The sequence below is a fragment of the Ostrea edulis genome, chromosome 1 (assembly GCF_947568905.1).
Source record: "Ostrea edulis chromosome 1, xbOstEdul1.1, whole genome shotgun sequence".
Lineage (NCBI taxonomy): Eukaryota > Metazoa > Mollusca > Bivalvia > Ostreida > Ostreidae > Ostrea > Ostrea edulis.
This window is the reverse complement of record NC_079164.1, coordinates 98,960,589-98,977,964: the sequence shown is the minus strand read 5'-3', so window position 1 is coordinate 98,977,964 and position 17,376 is coordinate 98,960,589. Positions and strand designations below refer to the sequence as shown.

The window sequence follows — 17,376 nt, the reverse complement described above, 5'->3', positions numbered from 1 at the left end:
TAGATGAAATAAAAAAACGGAAAAATCAATCCTTACATTCAGGTAACAGCTAACCATTTAATGATGATAATGCTGAAAATATCATTTTTAAATTTTTTAATCGGGTTTGGTATTCTTTTGAATCTTGCTATGGTAAACAAGTTATGACAGAAACACAGCACATGAGTTTAAAAAATCAACGAGACTCGAGAAAATGAGCTTAGACATAATTACGGTAATGCATAATATAAATTATATAGTATCTAAGGCAATTCATCTCGAGTAGAATATCACGGGGAATGTTACATGTCTTTTGTTATTGTATGATTTGTTTTAGCCAATTTAGGGATGTATTTTATGTTTTGCAATTTTAAAAAAAAATATTTTTTTTGCTATTTGTTTTCTTTTTTAAACTTTACAAATGGTGATATGAAAAGCCTTTATAAATATGTTATAAGCCGATTTTATGATATCATACATTAGGTATTAAAACAGAAACATTTTTTTCTTGCATGGTTTCAGCAGGTTGAGCACATCAATTAATCTCTTGATTTAGCTATATAGCTCTATTAAGCTATATAGCTTTATAAAGCTATTTCAAATAGCTTGATTTAGCTATTTCAGATATTTTATCAAATTGATTTCTAAAAGCATATAATATTAGAATTTCACTGAGTGAACATATTTCATCTTTGAAGTCCATACAACAGGTTGGGAACACTTTCCCTATAGCGAGATATTCTCGCAAAACTCGATTATCCCTCGATAACGAGAGTAAATACATCCCGTACAACTGAGGAAAAACACCCGTGAAGTATATCTCATTGTGTTTCACGTGAAAAGAAGAAAAAGTGCTAAAATTTCCGACACTTCTGCAAATATATTAATTAATCAAAACAAAAACACTCACGATGTGCATTGGATTTCAGCCTCCTTCCCTCTTACGCAGCAACAATGATATGAAATTTCTTAACTGTGTTGTAGAAACAATTCATGTCATGCTGAATGTGTGTCACACTTATTCAGCATTGCACGATGTAATGAAGTTCTTTTGGATTTTGTGTAGGCAATAGAGAAAATGATAAATCGTAGAATAAAAAAAAAGAAAATTAATTTAGCAATAAGATAAGAAATATAGAGATGTTTGAAAAACAAAGAAATCACACTTTCACATTCACACACCCATACTCTCTCACAGAGAAAGAAAATATAAATTGGTATAATAAACCTGGCAATATTGACAATCAATATAACGTATAACTGTCAAGACATTTCAATAGTTAATACAACAAGTATGTCATTCCAGGCTGAAAATATAACTGGTAATAATTGTATTACATAATGGTTCAAATAGTCGCTAATTCCGCTAACTACAGAAAAAGTTAAACAGTAGTAAATTACGTTTTGTACAAATTTCTCAAATTCCTTTTTGATAAAATGTTAATTTACTGAAACTCAATATGAAAGTTTGGCTACTCAGCACAATTCAATTTAACGCCACGTCACACTTGGCACCACCAGTCCTCCATACAGCGCGAACAACCCCTCCGCTTCCAGTCCCGGACTCACAGGTCTCTCACTGAACAACAATACTGGGTATAACGCCGACTTCGAACCAATGGCAACACTAGGCTCACAAAATAATTGCCAAGTCCACCACGTGGAACACCCATGTACAGTGCGGTCTCACGTGTTTTGATTCCCACGCCGAGCACCTACTGAAACGCTGAGAGTACTGCCTGATATGGCCCAGATAGCGTCTTAAATCCCCTCTGCACTGAAATAGCAATAACTTAACCTAAAACCTATACACAAAACGACTTGGTTAACAACAAAATGGAAAACACAATACACGAGAAAATTAACCCGAAACCTCGCAAATATTTTCACACAAAAATAGCTTACCTGTTGGAGAAAACCTATGCCCACACAGTAAAATGTTTGTCTCTCTGGCTACCCATTACCCAGACTAACTTCTGGAATTTGCCAAGAAAAGACCCCTGCTGGACAGCATGAAAACGTGGCCGCACGCTTGACAAACAGCCGCTACTCTGACTGACCAAACTGGTATGCTAAAAATAGCCTTATCGACCAACACTCACACTACGGAAACACCTTAAATTACAAGCATAAAAACTATTTACAGACAACACCACAAAAACTAACACAATGAAAATTAACTTCATCACATACGCCCCCATTTATTTAGAAAATGTCCATCATTTTAAATAAATTATGATGAAGTTGAAAACAAAATTGAAACCAACTTAAATTGGTCTGGATAAAAAATCCGCCATCTTGTTATCCTTCCTTGCAATGTGTTCAATATCGACGTTCTGCCAGGAACATTGGTCAACACCTCGCTGCATTCTTGCAAACATTCCACGAGTTCTGTTTTCTGTTCCTCGGACAATGTGTCGGATATCTTGACATCTCTGAAATTGTCTCTTGGATCCACCAAGGGATTATTGATGCACTCATTATCCTCTTCCGAATGATCTGCAATACATACTGCTGCTATAACTTGCTTCTCATTCTCTTCATCTCTTTCAAATCAGCGTTTTAGCATGTTGACATGGTAAACTTTGGTACCGCCGTTGTCATACCGTACTCTGTAGTCTACCGGACTTACTTTCTCCAATACAGGAAAAGGTCCTTTCCACTATGCCAATATTTTCTTTGTACTCGTCGGTAACAATACCAGGACTTTGTCCCCGACTTCAAATGACCTATTTCTCGCATTTTGGTCGTAATACCTTTTCTGGTCCGTTTTACTGTCCTGTTCCTTCTCTGATACGAGATCTGCCATCTTTGCCAGTTTCTCGCGCATCTCAATGATGTAGCTGAGTACTGAGGGTTGCAACTGATGACTCTCGTCTTCCTCACCATCGATACTTTCTCTCAGAATAGCGAGTGGTCCTCTGACATGTCTCCCATACATCAGCTCAAATGGTGCAAAGCCTGTCGATTCCTGCGGAACTTCCCTATAAGCAAATAGGAGATATGGCAAAAGCTTATCCCACTTACCTGGCTCATCCTGTGCATAGATTTGGAGCATCCTCTTTAAAGTCCCATTAAACCGCTCGACCAGACCATTTGCTTGAGGATGATATGGAGTTGTGTTTAACTTGTGTATGCTCAACAGTCGACATAACTCCGACATCAGAGATGACATAAAGTTTGTACCTTGATCTGATAAAATCTCTTTTGGTACACCTACCCTCGAGAAAACCTCAACCATTGCCTCCGCGACAACTTCTGCTTCCTGACTTTTTAAAGGTATTGCTTCAGGGTACTTAGTAGCATAGTCACAAATTACCAATATGTACTGATTTCCCCTTTTGGTTCTAGGTAATGGTCCTACCATGTCTATTGCTATTTGCTGGAAAGGTACGTCAATTCTAGGAATTTGAATTAACGGAACTTTACTCACCTTGGTTTTCGAAGTTCATTTTTGACATTTCGGACAGGATCTACAGTATTTCTTAGTGTCGTCGAAAATTCCTGGCCAAAAGAAATATTTCAATATTCTTTCCCTGGTTTTCTTTATTCCAAGATGACCCGCCATAGGAATATCGTGGGCCAGTGACAGAATACGACTGCGAAATTTCGCTGGTACCAGTAACTGTTTTACGATTTCCTTGGTTGCATCTGATTTGAAATGTCTGTATAACATACCTTTCTCAAGTGATATGTAGCCACCTCCATCTTTGGGAGTACCATCACCAACTCGTTTTTTGTAGACATCCAACATAGGATCATTTCTTAGCTCCTCAATCCATTCCTCTCTAGAGTATTTTCCACCAAACTCCTGACCAATGTCTACCACTTCCTTCTGAACTGGTTTTCTTTTTTCCGATGACCTTGTCTCCACAGCCTGACAAGTGTCTGTTACTGACCTTGACATTTTCTCAATGTCGTTCCTTTCAGTAGGGATATCTACTCGTGTGTAATTTCCTATTATCAAATCTGCAAATGGTGTATTCATGACTAAAGCCACCACCTTACCTTTGACATAGGTTGTATCGACTTCAATCCACACTTCCAGACATTTCTCCAAACATCCGTTTGCCAGGGTCACCTCACTTACGCCCCCTGTTAAATTGTCTCTTCTGATTAACTTCTCTGCCACCAGAATAGATGTGCACCCAGTGTCACGCAAAACAGATGCTTCCTTACCATTCACCATTCCCGACTCAATCTTAAGTCCACTCTTCTTTGTGTCCTTATCGAATCCTTTTGCTTCCACCGCCATGGGTAACTCTAAAGTTTGTCCCTTTCTCGTCATTGTTGGTGAATGCACTAAACCTGCTTTTTCCTGTGATTGACCAGGTTTAGGTTTTCCTCCCCACTGTTTTTCAGCATTTGCATCTTTATCCGTCGATTTTCGTAATGGACATTTGCTTATGAAGTGACCTATTCTATGACACAAGAAACACTTCTTTTCAGATTTAATTTGTGGATTACCCGACACAGGTTTCTGTTCATGAGACTTACCTCTACTGTCCTTCGGATTACCCTGTGCATGAACCTTGTTCATGATCACAGACCCACGATGTGCATTCTGGTATGCTTCAGCAAGCTCGATCATTTCATCTGCTGATTTTGGTTTTCTTTCTTTCAACCATACCTGCAAATCCTTTGATGAACTGTTGATCAGCTGCTCCCTCATAAGCACATCTACCAACACTACAAAATTCTTGCCAACTCTCTCCATCTGACACCAGTGCTCGAAATAATTCAATGAACGAGTGTAAAACTCTCTGAATGTTTCATTAGGATCTTGTTTACATGTCCTAAACTTATCCTTGTAAGTACTAGCCGTCAAATCATACCTTTTGAGTATGGCCTTCTTAATGACGTCATAATCATTTGACTCAACTTCCCTCAACCGTGCGTAACTATCTAGTGCCTTACCCATCAATTGTGGAACTAGTCGTATTGCCCACTCTGCCTTTGGCCACTTATGCAGATTAGCCAGTCTTTCAAATGACCTGATGAAAACATCTATATCTTCACCTTCTACATATTTGGGAAGTAGATACTTTACCTCATGCTTCTGTTCTTTGGTCTCACTATCACCCGGTTTACCCTTGGCTTTCATTGCCTGTTCCTGTAGATCTAATTCTCTCATTTTTACCTGTAACCTTTTTTCCTCCATTTCCCTTTCTACGTCCAGTTTCTGTTTTTCTGCATCTTTCTCCATGGCCATTCGTTGTAGTTCCATCTCTTGTTTTTCTCCTCTCTCTGTGTAGCACGTTCATCTCTATCAACTGCCGTGGCATGTTTCCACAACTCGAGACACACTGACAAGTCCTGACCCTTCTCAACAGCGTCCTGAACCCACTGAGGCAATGACATTATCAACTACACACCAGAGCAGCAAAGGAAAAAAATCAATAAGCCAAACTTTCAAATTGCACTGAAATCAAAATTGCAAAAATTAAATAGATTTGATAGAACTTTTTCTGAACCACCGATATTCTACAAAATATATCTTCTCTAAACCAATTCTCACAAAATCCCACCGCTGCCACCATATGTAATGAAGTTCTTTTGATTTTGTGTAGGCAATAGAGAAAATGATAAATCGTAGAATAAAAAAAAAGAAAATTAATTTAGCAATAAGATAAGAAATATAGAGATGTTTGAAAAACAAAGAAATCTCACTTTCACATTCACACACCCATACTCTCTCACAGAGAAAGAAAATATAAATTGGTATAATAAACCTGGCAATATTGACAATCAATATAACGTATAACTGTCAAGACATTTCAATAGTTAATACAACAAGTATGTCATTCCAGGCTGAAAATATAACTGGTAATAATTGTATTACATAATGGTTCAAATAGTCGCTAATTCCGCTAACTACAGAAAAAGTTAAACAGTAGTAAATTACGTTTTGTACAAATTTCTCAAATTCCTTTTTGATAAAATGTTAATTTACTGAAACTCAATATGAAAGTTTGGCTACTCAGCACAATTCAATTTAACGCCACGTCACACTTGGCACCACCAGGCCTCCATACAGCGCGAACAACTCCTCCGCTTCCAGTCCCGGACTCACAGGTCTCTCACTGAACAACAATACTGGGTATAACGCCGACTTCGAACCAATGGCAACACTAGGCTCACAAAATAATTGCCAAGTCCACCACGTGGAACACCCATGTACAGTGCGGTCTCACGTGTTTTGATTCCCACGCCGAGCACCTACTGAAACGCTGAGAGTACTGCCTGATATGGCCCAGATAGCTTCTTAAATCCCCTCTGCACTGAAATAGCAATAACTTAACCTAAAACCTATACACAAAACGACTTGGTTAACAACAAAATGGAAAACACAATACACGAGAAAATTAACCCGAAACCTCGCAAATATTTTCACACAAAAATAGCTTACCTGCTGGAGAAAACCTATGCCCACACAGTAAAATGTTTGTCTCTCTGGCTACCCATTACCCAGACTAACTTCTGGAATTTGCCAAGAAAAGACCCCTGCTGGACAGCATGAAAACGTGGCCGCACGCTTGACAAACAGCCGCTACTCTGACTGACCAAACCGGTATGCTAAAAATAGCCTTATCGACCAACACTCACACTACGGAAACACCTTAAATTACAAGCATAAACAACTATTTACAGACAACACCACAAAAACTAACACAATGAAAATTAACTTCATCACACACGGAATTTATTTCAAAAAAGACACCAAAAACACCTGTTTATGGTAAATAAATGTTTATGTCACGCTAAAGAGAGATAATCGTGTTTCAGCGAGAAGATCTTGCTACAGGGGAAGTGTTCCCAACCTGTACAACACATTGTAAACAAAGCATAATTCTTATTATAAACTATGAATCCCTAAGGAAGAATTTTGATTCAAGATTGTCAAATGTTTAGGCTTATTAAATTGTTGAGCAACAGTTATACAATCTTCAGAATCGAATAAAAGTCAATGAGGATCAACAGAATAATGGATTGGTAATCAGGTTACCCATGGTACAGTGAAGTCATCATACTTTTCTATGCTTCAACGCACACAGGGTAGTGGACACAACACAAAAGAAATTCTCTTTTCATGAAAAATCTTAAAAGGACATGCATAGTATTGTTATGATGTGCTGGTAATTTGTTTATTTGTTTAAGTTTAATGCTTTGGCCAGAACATAAATATACATGTGTGTTTCCTGTTACCAAGGCAAAAAAAAAAAATTCAGGTAGGTAGGTAGATGTTTTATTTTTTTTCTTAATCTTATTTTAGGCGGTTGGTTTATGCAACTTTAAGAGATGGATCTAAACTAAGAACTAAGAACTAAAATATATTGCATTGATATCCGTATTGAAATATGTTTTTCACGTGTGACTCAATCTAAAATAACGAGAGTTGATCACACACAAAGTACACATATACTGGTGACTGTCAGACCTAAAAGTTAAGATATCAGGCCCTGCACCACAGGTGTAGTATCCTGGCAATGGTAGACATTTGCTTCATAGCCAGAAGATGGTGAGTTCAAGCCCTGCTCAAGCCATGGCTAGTCAAACCTGAGACGTAAACATAAGTAGTGATTGCTCCTTCTCCACATGCTCAACATCTAGAAGTGAGAATCATGGGTCTAGCTCTATGCTGTTGACAATATATATTTAAGAAAGTACTTTGAGTTACTAAATGATACAATCACCGAGTTCTCTCTGTGATGACTGCATTCTCTGCATGTTAATAACAATAACTGGACTAGCTCCCATGCCACTGAGGGCTGCCATTTTGTTTGATTTATAAGCAAACCCGAATTGGAATTAAAATGAGTTCCGATCCAGAAATTATTTTTTGGGGTTAGAAAAAATTCAGGTCGGTAGCATTGAGTTCAAGTAGGTCGGGCATATATTTTCTTTTGGCCTTATATTAATGTGAGTTTTGAAAAACTTTTACTTGGTAAGTGAATGCATTTTTCTTTTCTTGATGAATGTACTGCTGTAAATATTTACTTGCATATATTGTCATCACCACTCACTTTGATATGTTGTTTCCCACAAGGTTGTCAGATAGGTACAGCGTGCACGAGGTTGTCAGATAGGTACAAAATGCACGAGGTCATCAGATAGGTACAGCATGCACGAGGTCATCAGATACGTACAGCATGCACGAGTTTGTCAGATTGGTACAGCATGCATGTATGTACATGTTTACACAATGACAAGTTGACAATCAAATGTCATGAAAATCAAGTTATTACTATATTACATCCATGAAAAGCTGGATATTTTCTGTGATAGGTTTTGTTCAAACCTAGTGTTGTTTTTTTTAACCTTTCCCATTATTCCTATTTCTAGAAATCAAATCAAGGATATTACTCTTTAGAGATATATGTATACCATTATTTAATTTCAGCTTCTAAAAAAGTGAAAGTGTTTTTGGTAATACAATTTTGCTGATTGTTAAAACCAATATTTATGCCCCCCTTCAAAGAAGAGGGGCATATTGGTTTGCACCTGTCGGTCGGTTGGTCGGTAGACCACATGTTGTCCGCTCAATATCTTGAGAACCATTCACTTGATGATAATGATATTTCATATGTGGGTTGGTTATAAGTAAAAGAGGACCCCTATTGTTTTTCAGGTCAAAAGGTCAAGGGTCAATCTACTCTGGACATAGGAATATAATATCCGCTCAATATCTTGAGAACCCTTTGCTTGACAGACATCAAACTTGGCACACTGGTACATCTTAAGGAGTAGATGACCCCTATTGATGTTGAGGTCATATGGTCAAAGGTCAAGAGTCAAACTGGACATGGGAATATACTGTCCGTTCAATATCTTGAGAACCCTTTGCTTGACAGACATCAAACTTGGTACACTGGTACATATTCAGGAGAAGATGACCCCTATTGATGTTGAGGTCACGTGGTCAAAGGTCAAGGGTCAAACTGGACATTGGAATATACTGTCCGCTCAATATCTTGAGAACCCTTTGCTTGACAGACATCAAACTTGATACACTGGTACATATTCAGGAGAAGATGACCCCTATTGATGTTGAGGTCACATGGTCAAAGGTCAAGGGTCAAGGGTCAAACTGGACATTGGAATATACTTGTCCGCTCAATATCTTGAGAACCCTTTGCTTGACAGACATTAAACTTGGTACACTGGTACATCTTCAGGAGAAAATGACCCATATTGATTTTGAGGTCACATGGTCAAAGGTCAAGGGTCAAACTGGACATAGGAATATAATGTCCACTCAATATCTTGAGAACCCTTTGCTTGACAGACATCAAACTTAGTACACTGGTAGATCTTCAGGAGAAGATGACCCCTATTGATTTTGAGGTCACATGGTCAAAGGTCAAGGGTCAAATTTGACATTGGATATACTGTCTGCTCAATATCTTGAGAACCCTCTGCTTGACAGACATCAAACGTACACTGGTACATCTTCAGGAGAAGATGACCCCTATTGATTTTGAGGTCACATGGTCAAAGGTCAAGGGTCAAACTGGACATTGGAATATACTGTCCATTCAATATCTTGAGAACCCTTTGCTTGACAGACATCAAACTTAGTACACTGGTATATCTTCAGAAGAAGATGATCCCTATTGATTTTGAGGTCACAAGTTTAAATGTCAAGGGTCAACCTGGACATTGGAATATACTGTCCGCTCAATATCTTGAGAACCCTTTGCTTGACAGACATCAAACTTAGTACAGTGGTGTATATTCAGGAAAAGATTACTCCTATTGATTTTGAGGTCACATGGTCAAAGGTCAGGGGTCAAACTGGACATAGTAATATACTGTCCACTCAATATCTTGATAACCCTTTTACTTGACAGACATCAAACTTAGTACACCCAGGTACATCTTCAGGAGAAGATGACCCATATTGATTTTGAGGTCAAAAGTCAATTGTTGAACTGGACATAGTAATATATTGTCTCCTATATTCTAAGAATTATTTGCTTGATTGACACCAAACTTGGTACACTGGTACAACATAAGGAGTAGATGACCCTTATTGATTTTTAGGTCACATGGTCAATTCACTCTTGACATAGGAAATATTGTCTGGTCAATATTTTGAATTGATGATACAACTATCAATACGCTGGTTTCGAGATATGCCTGAGTTATTTCCCTTTGGAGAACTCTCGTATATAGTGAGGCGCGAAACAATTTGTTTACATGCAGGAGTGGGACTAATTTTCATCACTGCGTAAGTGAGTGTACTCAGTAAGTTTCTCATACACTGTTACATCACCCGAATTCGACTGATACGCAAACTAAGTAAGTTATAAGTATTTAGGGAGTAATTAAATACATAGAATTATTATCATATCACGTTATTTCGTTGGTCATAAGTACCATATCTAAGATATTACTTGCATATATGACATCGTTTTTATGTTTCCACTTTAGTAAAACATTTCTTTTGACAGTATTTTGTATTTCCCACATTTACATATTTTAAAAAAGAGAAGCCGCTTTTAATGCATTTCATCGTCTTCCTCGCTGACTGTAGGTCCACTCTGTCCCACTTAGTCATTCAAAGTGCCACTAAATGCACCTCCTACACAGAAGAGTTTGTATCTCGAAACTGGCGTATTAAATGATGTGTGTGTATAACCCTTTTCAATTTTGCACCATGGGGGGCATATGTGTTTTACAAACATCTCTTGTTGGTGATTGAAATTCATAACTGGATGTTGTAGAAAGCAGTTGATGACCTAGCTGTATAGATTTCATTACTGGATGTTGTAGAAAGCAGTTGATGACCTGTATATAGATTTCATAACTGGATGTTGTAGAAAGCAGTTGATGACCTAGCTGTATAGATTTCATTACTGGATATTGTAGAAAGCAGTTGATGACCTGTATATAGATTTCATTACTGGATGTTGTAGAAAGCAGTTGATGACCTAGCTGTATAGATTTCATTACTGGATATTGTAGAAAGCAGTTGATGACCTGTATATAGATTTCATTACTGGATATTGTAGAAAGCAGTTGATGACCTGTATATAGATTTCATAACTGGATGTTGTAGAAAGCAGTTGATGACCTAGCTGTATAGATTTCATTACTGGATATTGTAGAAAGCAGTTGATGACCTGTATATAGATTTCATAACTGGATGTTGTAGAAAGCAGTTGATGACCTAGCTGTATAGATTTCATTACTGGATATTGTAGAAAGCAGTTGATGACCTGTATATAGATTTCATAACTGGATGTTGTAGAAAGCAGTTGATGACCTAGCTGTATAGATTTCATTACTGGATATTGTAGAAAGCAGTTGATGACCTGTATATAGATTTCATTACTGGATATTGTAGAAAGCAGTTGATGACCTGTATATAGATTTCATAACTGGATGTTGTAGAAAGCAGTTGATGACCTGTATAGATTTCGAGATCATTTTGTGGAGAATCATGGGATTGAAAAGGCGGCCCAGAAGACGGAGGAGGTCAGCAAACTGATGAAGGAAACTCTGAGCACATTGGAAAACCATAAAGGTCAGTATAATGTCGAGTTTGATCAATTTTGCTACATTGTGATAAACAACAAATAGTGTTACGTGTCTATTGTAATAAATAATACAACAGAGAGCTCAGAATCAAATCACTGACCACAAAGAGCTCAGAATTAAATCACTGACCACAGAGAGCTCAGAATTAAATCACTGACCACAAAGAGCTCAGAATTAAATCACTGACCACAGAGAGCTCAGAATTAAATCACTGACCACAAAGAGCTCAGAATCAAATCACTGACCACAGAGAGCTCAGAATCAAATCACTGACCACAAAGAGCTCAGAATTAAATCACTGACCACAGAGAGCTCAGAATCAAATCACTGACCACAGAGAGCTCAGAATTAAAATCACTGACCACAGAGAGCTCAGAATTAAATCACTGACCACAGACAGTTCAGAATTAAATCACTGACCACAGAGAGCTCAGAATTAAATCACTGACCACAGAAAGCTCAGAATCAAATCACTGACCACAGAGAGCTCAGAATCAAATCACTGACCACAGACAGCTCAGAATTAAATCACTGACCACAGAGAGCTCAGAATCAAATCACTGACCACAGAGAGCTCAGAATTAAAATCACTGACCACAGAGAGCTCAGAATTAAATCACTGACCACAGACAGCTCAGAATTAAATCACTGACCACAGAGAGCTCAGAATTAAATCACTGACCACAGAAAGCTCAGAATCAAATCACTGACCACAGAGAGCTCAGAATCAAATCACTGACCACAGACAGCTCAGAATTAAATCACTGACCACAGAGAGCTCAGAATTAAAATCACTGACCACAGACAGCTCAGAATTAACATTTGGTGGTTTTTTTTTTACCTTTGTTACATTAATTTCTTTTCTTCCTACAGACAGCATCAAGGACAAGGCTGTGTATTACATGTTACAGGGTAAGACCCTCAACGTTCTCCCGTCCCACAGTCCAGAGGCCGACGAAGCTCTGTCCAAAGCGGTCAAGCTTGATCCCAAGTTAGTGGAGGCATGGAATCAGCTTGGAGAGAACTACTGGAAGAAAGGCAATGTTCCCTTGGCCAAAAACTGCTTCACAGGGGCTCTCAATCATGTAAGCACGGATTTTTTTTTGTCCAAGGGTGCACATTGTGAAATAGTAACAGCAATCAATTTACCGTAAAACATCACCCTTTTAGAATTGACACATAAAGGAAATGTGATGACTTGTAATTCAGAGTTAAAATTAATTTAAGCAATAAAATGCTTTCTTTGTTGTTTTACTGAGTGATGAAGGTAGCAAGCATTGCAGAAAGAATTGGTAACCCAATATAACAACAAAGAAAGACATTTTATTATTTATCCTTACATTGCTGTGTAAAACTAGATTTAAGTACTAAACTACCATATCATTGACCCATTTGTTACTTTAAATGGAGTAGCCAATACACCCTTTGACCTTGACAATGCCCCATATTTTTTAATGATTACGAGGACGGGTGATACTAAAAACCAGATTAATCTAGTTTGCAACAGACATGTATTCATTGTCTATGATGAAAGCAATATTAATTTCAAAAGAAATGAAGAGAAAAGGTTCAGTGAATGTAAATATATGATAATTACGTCCAAAGCAGTGTATGTATGAAGAATAAAAACCTTGAGCTGTGAATATTGATTGCAAGTACAGTTATCGTGACTATTTACCGATACATCAGTATTCAGATGATCATTGACACGGTGTGACTTTGGTTTGTTTCAGGCAAAGAATAAGATCTCGTTACGTAACTTGTCCATGGTGCTGCGACAAGTGGGGGGTAGTCCTTCCGATCGTGCCAAGCTGGTGGAGGAGAGTGTGGAGAAGGCGAAGGAAGCCGTGCAGTTAGACATTCAGGACGGAACCTCGTGGTGTAAGCGGAGTTATGGTTCTTGGATAATAATAAATTCTAGCTGATTTAACATTTCACAAATACATTATCCATATGATGAATGGTTGTAAAATTTTGTTATAATGAATGGTTGTAAAATTTTGTTATGATGAGTGGTTGTAAAATTTTGTTATGATGAGTGGTTGTAAAATTTTGATATGATGAGTGGCTGTAAAATTTTGATATGATGAGTGGCTGTAAAATTTCCTATGAGATAAATTTATGAAATATCTAAACTTTTGGTTTATTCATCATTTATTAAGTTTGAAATTATACATGTACATCTTTGAAAATTAAGATTTATTTTGCAGTGATATTGGGCAATGCCTATATGTCCCTTTTCTTTGCCGTTGGACAAGCATCACAAGCTCTGGATCAATGCATGAAAGCCTACGCACAAGCAGTGAGTGTTGTTTATGATGTATCACTACATTAGTTAGCATGAAAGTACATGAGCCATGTATCTATAAACTTTTAGTAAAGGATATCGAAAACATAAGCAACAATTGCCAAGGAACCAACCTTTAATAAGGTATTTTTTTGTTTAAATAATGTATGCAATAAGTATTTTGACATGTTAAGTTTGTATGTAATGTTGGTACGGAAATGTTTTATTTGTTTCTGGTTGTTTTGTTTATAATAATTGTATTTTTACTTGTAATTTTACTTGTTTCTGATTGAATGTTTTGTTTATAATGTTTGTAAGGTAATGTTTTATTTGTTAATCATGGTAATGTTTTATTTGTTAATCATGTTAATGTTTTATTTGTTAATCATGGTAATGTTTTATTTGTTAATCTTGGTAATGTTTTATTTGTTAATCATGGTAATGTTTTATTTGTTTCTAATTGAATAATTTACAGGAGAAAGACCCTGTAGCTAGGGACAATCCTGACCTACATTTCAACAGAGCTGTGGTGAGTTTATAGACTACATCATCATCTAGCTGCACTACATCATCATCTAGCTACACTACATCATCATCTAGCTGCACTACATCATCATCTAGCTGCACTACATCATCATCTAGCTGCACTACATCATCATCTAGCTGCACTACATCATCATCTAGCTGCACTACATCATCATCTAGCTGCACTACATCATCATCTAGCTGCACTACATCATCATCTAGCTGCACTACATCATCATCTAGCTGCACTACATCATCATCTAGCTGCACTACATCATCATCTAGCTGAAAATGCAACTTACTGTGGAATTATTAGAATTCGTGGTGGCTCAGTTTTCGTGGAATTCGTGGGTACCCCTCACCCACGAATTTACATCCTCAACGAATAAAGACATTCGAGAGTTATCTATCTTACAAATATATAAATCCACGAAATTACGTCCCCACGAACCTGTAAAAATTCAGCAATCCACAAAAATTGGCCCCCACAAATTTAAATGATTCTACAGTATTCCAATATCTCTGTCAAATTCTATAATACTACATCATCTAGTTTTAAAAGTAATGCACTTTATTCCAATATCTGTTAGATTCTATAATTACAAATAGTGCAGTCTGTTGAGAAATTAGGACTCTAGTGTTGACTACTGTGAGGAACTAGTTTAATTCTATTGACTATTGTGAGGTACTAGTGTGACTGTGTTGACTATTGTGAGGTACTAGTGTGACTGTGTTAACTATTGTGAGGTACTAGTGTTACTGTTGACTATTGTGAGGTACTAGTGTTATTGTGTTGACTAGTGTGAGGTACTAGTGTTACTGTGTTGACTACTGTGAGGTACTAGTGTGACTGTGTTGACTAGTGTGATATACTAGTGTGACTGTGTTGACTATTGTGAGGGAGTGCTGTGAGTTATTAGTGTTACTGTGTTGACTATTGTGTGAGGTACTAGTGTGACTGTGTTAACTACTGTAAGGTACTAGTGTGACTGTTGACTATTGTGTGAGGTACTAGTGTGAATGTGTTGACTACTGTGAGGTACTAGTGTTACTGTGTTGACTATTGTGTGAGGTACTAGTGTGACTGTGTTAACTACTGTGAGGTACTAGTGTGACTGTTGACTATTGTGTGAGGTACTAGTGTGACTGTTAACTACTTTGAGGTACTAGTGTTACTGTTGACTATTCTGTGAGGTACTAGTGTGACTGTGTTGACTACTGTGAGGTACTAGTGTTACTGTGTTGACTAGTGTGAGGTACTAGTGTGACTGTGTTGACTACTGTGAGGTACTAGTGTGACTGTGTTGACTACTGTGAGGTACTAGTGTGACTGTGTTGACTACTGTGAGGTACTAGTGTGACTGTGTTGACTATTGTGTGAGGTACTAGTGTGACTGTTGACTATTGTGTGAGGTACTAGTGTGACTGTGTTGACTATTGTGAGGTACTACTACTAGTGTGACTGTGTTGACTACTGTGAGGTACTAGTGTGACTGTGTTGACTACTGTGAGGTACTAGTGTGACTGTGTTGACTAGTATGAGGTACTAGTGTGACTGTGTTAACTAGAGTGAGGTACTAGTGTGACTGTTGACTATTGTGTGAGGTACTAGTGTGACTGTGTTGACTACTGTGAGGTACTAGTGTGACTGTTGACTATTGTGTGAGGTACTAGTGTGACTGTGTTAACTACTGTGAGGTACTAGTGTGACTGTTAACTATTGTGAGGTAATAGTGTGACTGTGTTGACTACTGTGAGGTATTAGTGTGACTGTTGACTATTGTGTGAGGTACTAGTGTTACTGTGTTGACTGCTGTGAGGAACTAGTGTGACTGTGTTGACTACTGTGAGGTATTAGTGTTACTGTGTTGACTAATGTGAGGTACTAGTTTGACTGTGTTAACTACTGTGAGGTACTAGTGTGACTGTTGACTATTGTGTGAGGTACTAGTGTGACTGTGTTGACTAGTGTGAGGTACTAGTGTGACTGTTTTAACTAATGTGAGGTTAAAATGTTATTGTGTTGACTAGTGTGAGGTATATTTTGTTTCAGGCTTACAGTTATGAAGAGAACTACCTGTCAGCTCTTGCAGGGTTCACCCGGGCCTCTCAGCTGGATCCCAGTTGGCCTGACCCCCAGACTCACGAGTCTCATCTTGTGGCCTTTCTCACTAATGTTAAGGAACTGACACAAGCCAAGGTAAAGTTTTAAACAAGAAAACATGAATAGGAGTTCCCTTTCTTGAAATGCTTTTTCTTTAGTGTACTTTAATTATTTAAATCCATTAATATCATAATTGCAGGAAATAACATGATATGTTAAGCTTTATGTCTTCATTTTATTTCAGGGGAAAATCAAACCTAAAAAGTTGCAGTCCATGATAGAAAGCATAAAACCTTCCGACCTTGGACCGTATGGGGGAGGAACATATACCAGTCCCCTAGGAAAAGCTGTGGACCTAACGAAGTGTAAATTTAATGAACTGAAGTCAGACGTTAACCAGAACAAGGTCATCGTGGGCAAGGTCGTTTGTACCATAACAACCAGTCAACCGGTGCCATTGTAAGTGTACATTGTTTTAAAATGGGACAAATATGTAACGGTAATGGAGCAGATAAGGGTAACTCGAATTGTTTTTGGTGCAGAATTTACATGAGAGAAACCTTTTCATGAAGTTATGATATTTTGTTAGGCAAACATTTTAATGTGGGGGTCAATTTTGTGAAGTTTACATTTTCATAAATTTTGCAGTGATTTCACTCGAATATTTCCATAAATATCTATTATAATGGCTTCCTTTTGTTTTGTTTTTTGAGTCGGCTCGCAAATCCAGATATCGATGCTCCTTGCAGTCAGGGGTGTCTTCTAAAAGCGGATTTTTAGCAGCTCACAAACTTTTGTTTATTCTTACACCAAGAGCAAATAAATCCTGCACAAGAAATAAATTCTCGCATAAAGATCTTCAAAAATTTGATTTCCTTTTTTTGAACAGCTTCATTGTTTTGAACACATACCATATGTTGACATTTTTATAACAATG

At 37.6% G+C, this 17,376-nt stretch overlaps 1 protein-coding gene across 2 annotated transcripts in view; it reads left to right on the top strand.

Annotated features, from left to right (window-relative positions):
- Positions 1 to 107: 107 nt before the first annotated feature.
- Positions 108 to 17,376, top strand: part of LOC125671108 (tetratricopeptide repeat protein 5-like) — a 28,728-nt gene continuing 11,459 nt past the window's right edge. Inside the window, exons 1-9 of one of the 2 annotated variants that reach the window (XM_048906578.2) lie at positions 179 to 214; positions 3,331 to 3,369; positions 11,377 to 11,509; positions 12,397 to 12,608; positions 13,257 to 13,404; positions 13,734 to 13,825; positions 14,286 to 14,339; positions 16,389 to 16,535; positions 16,684 to 16,898. In XM_048906578.2, the coding sequence (XP_048762535.2) occupies positions 194 to 214; positions 3,331 to 3,369; positions 11,377 to 11,509; positions 12,397 to 12,608; positions 13,257 to 13,404; positions 13,734 to 13,825; positions 14,286 to 14,339; positions 16,389 to 16,535; positions 16,684 to 16,898 (1,061 nt within the window). In that variant the 5' untranslated portion in view covers positions 179 to 193. Of the gene's footprint in view, positions 215 to 3,330; positions 3,370 to 11,376; positions 11,510 to 12,396; positions 12,609 to 13,256; positions 13,405 to 13,733; positions 13,826 to 14,285; positions 14,340 to 16,388; positions 16,536 to 16,683; positions 16,899 to 17,376 lie in introns of both variants that reach the window. The other variant, XM_048906585.2, reaches the window with a different exon arrangement.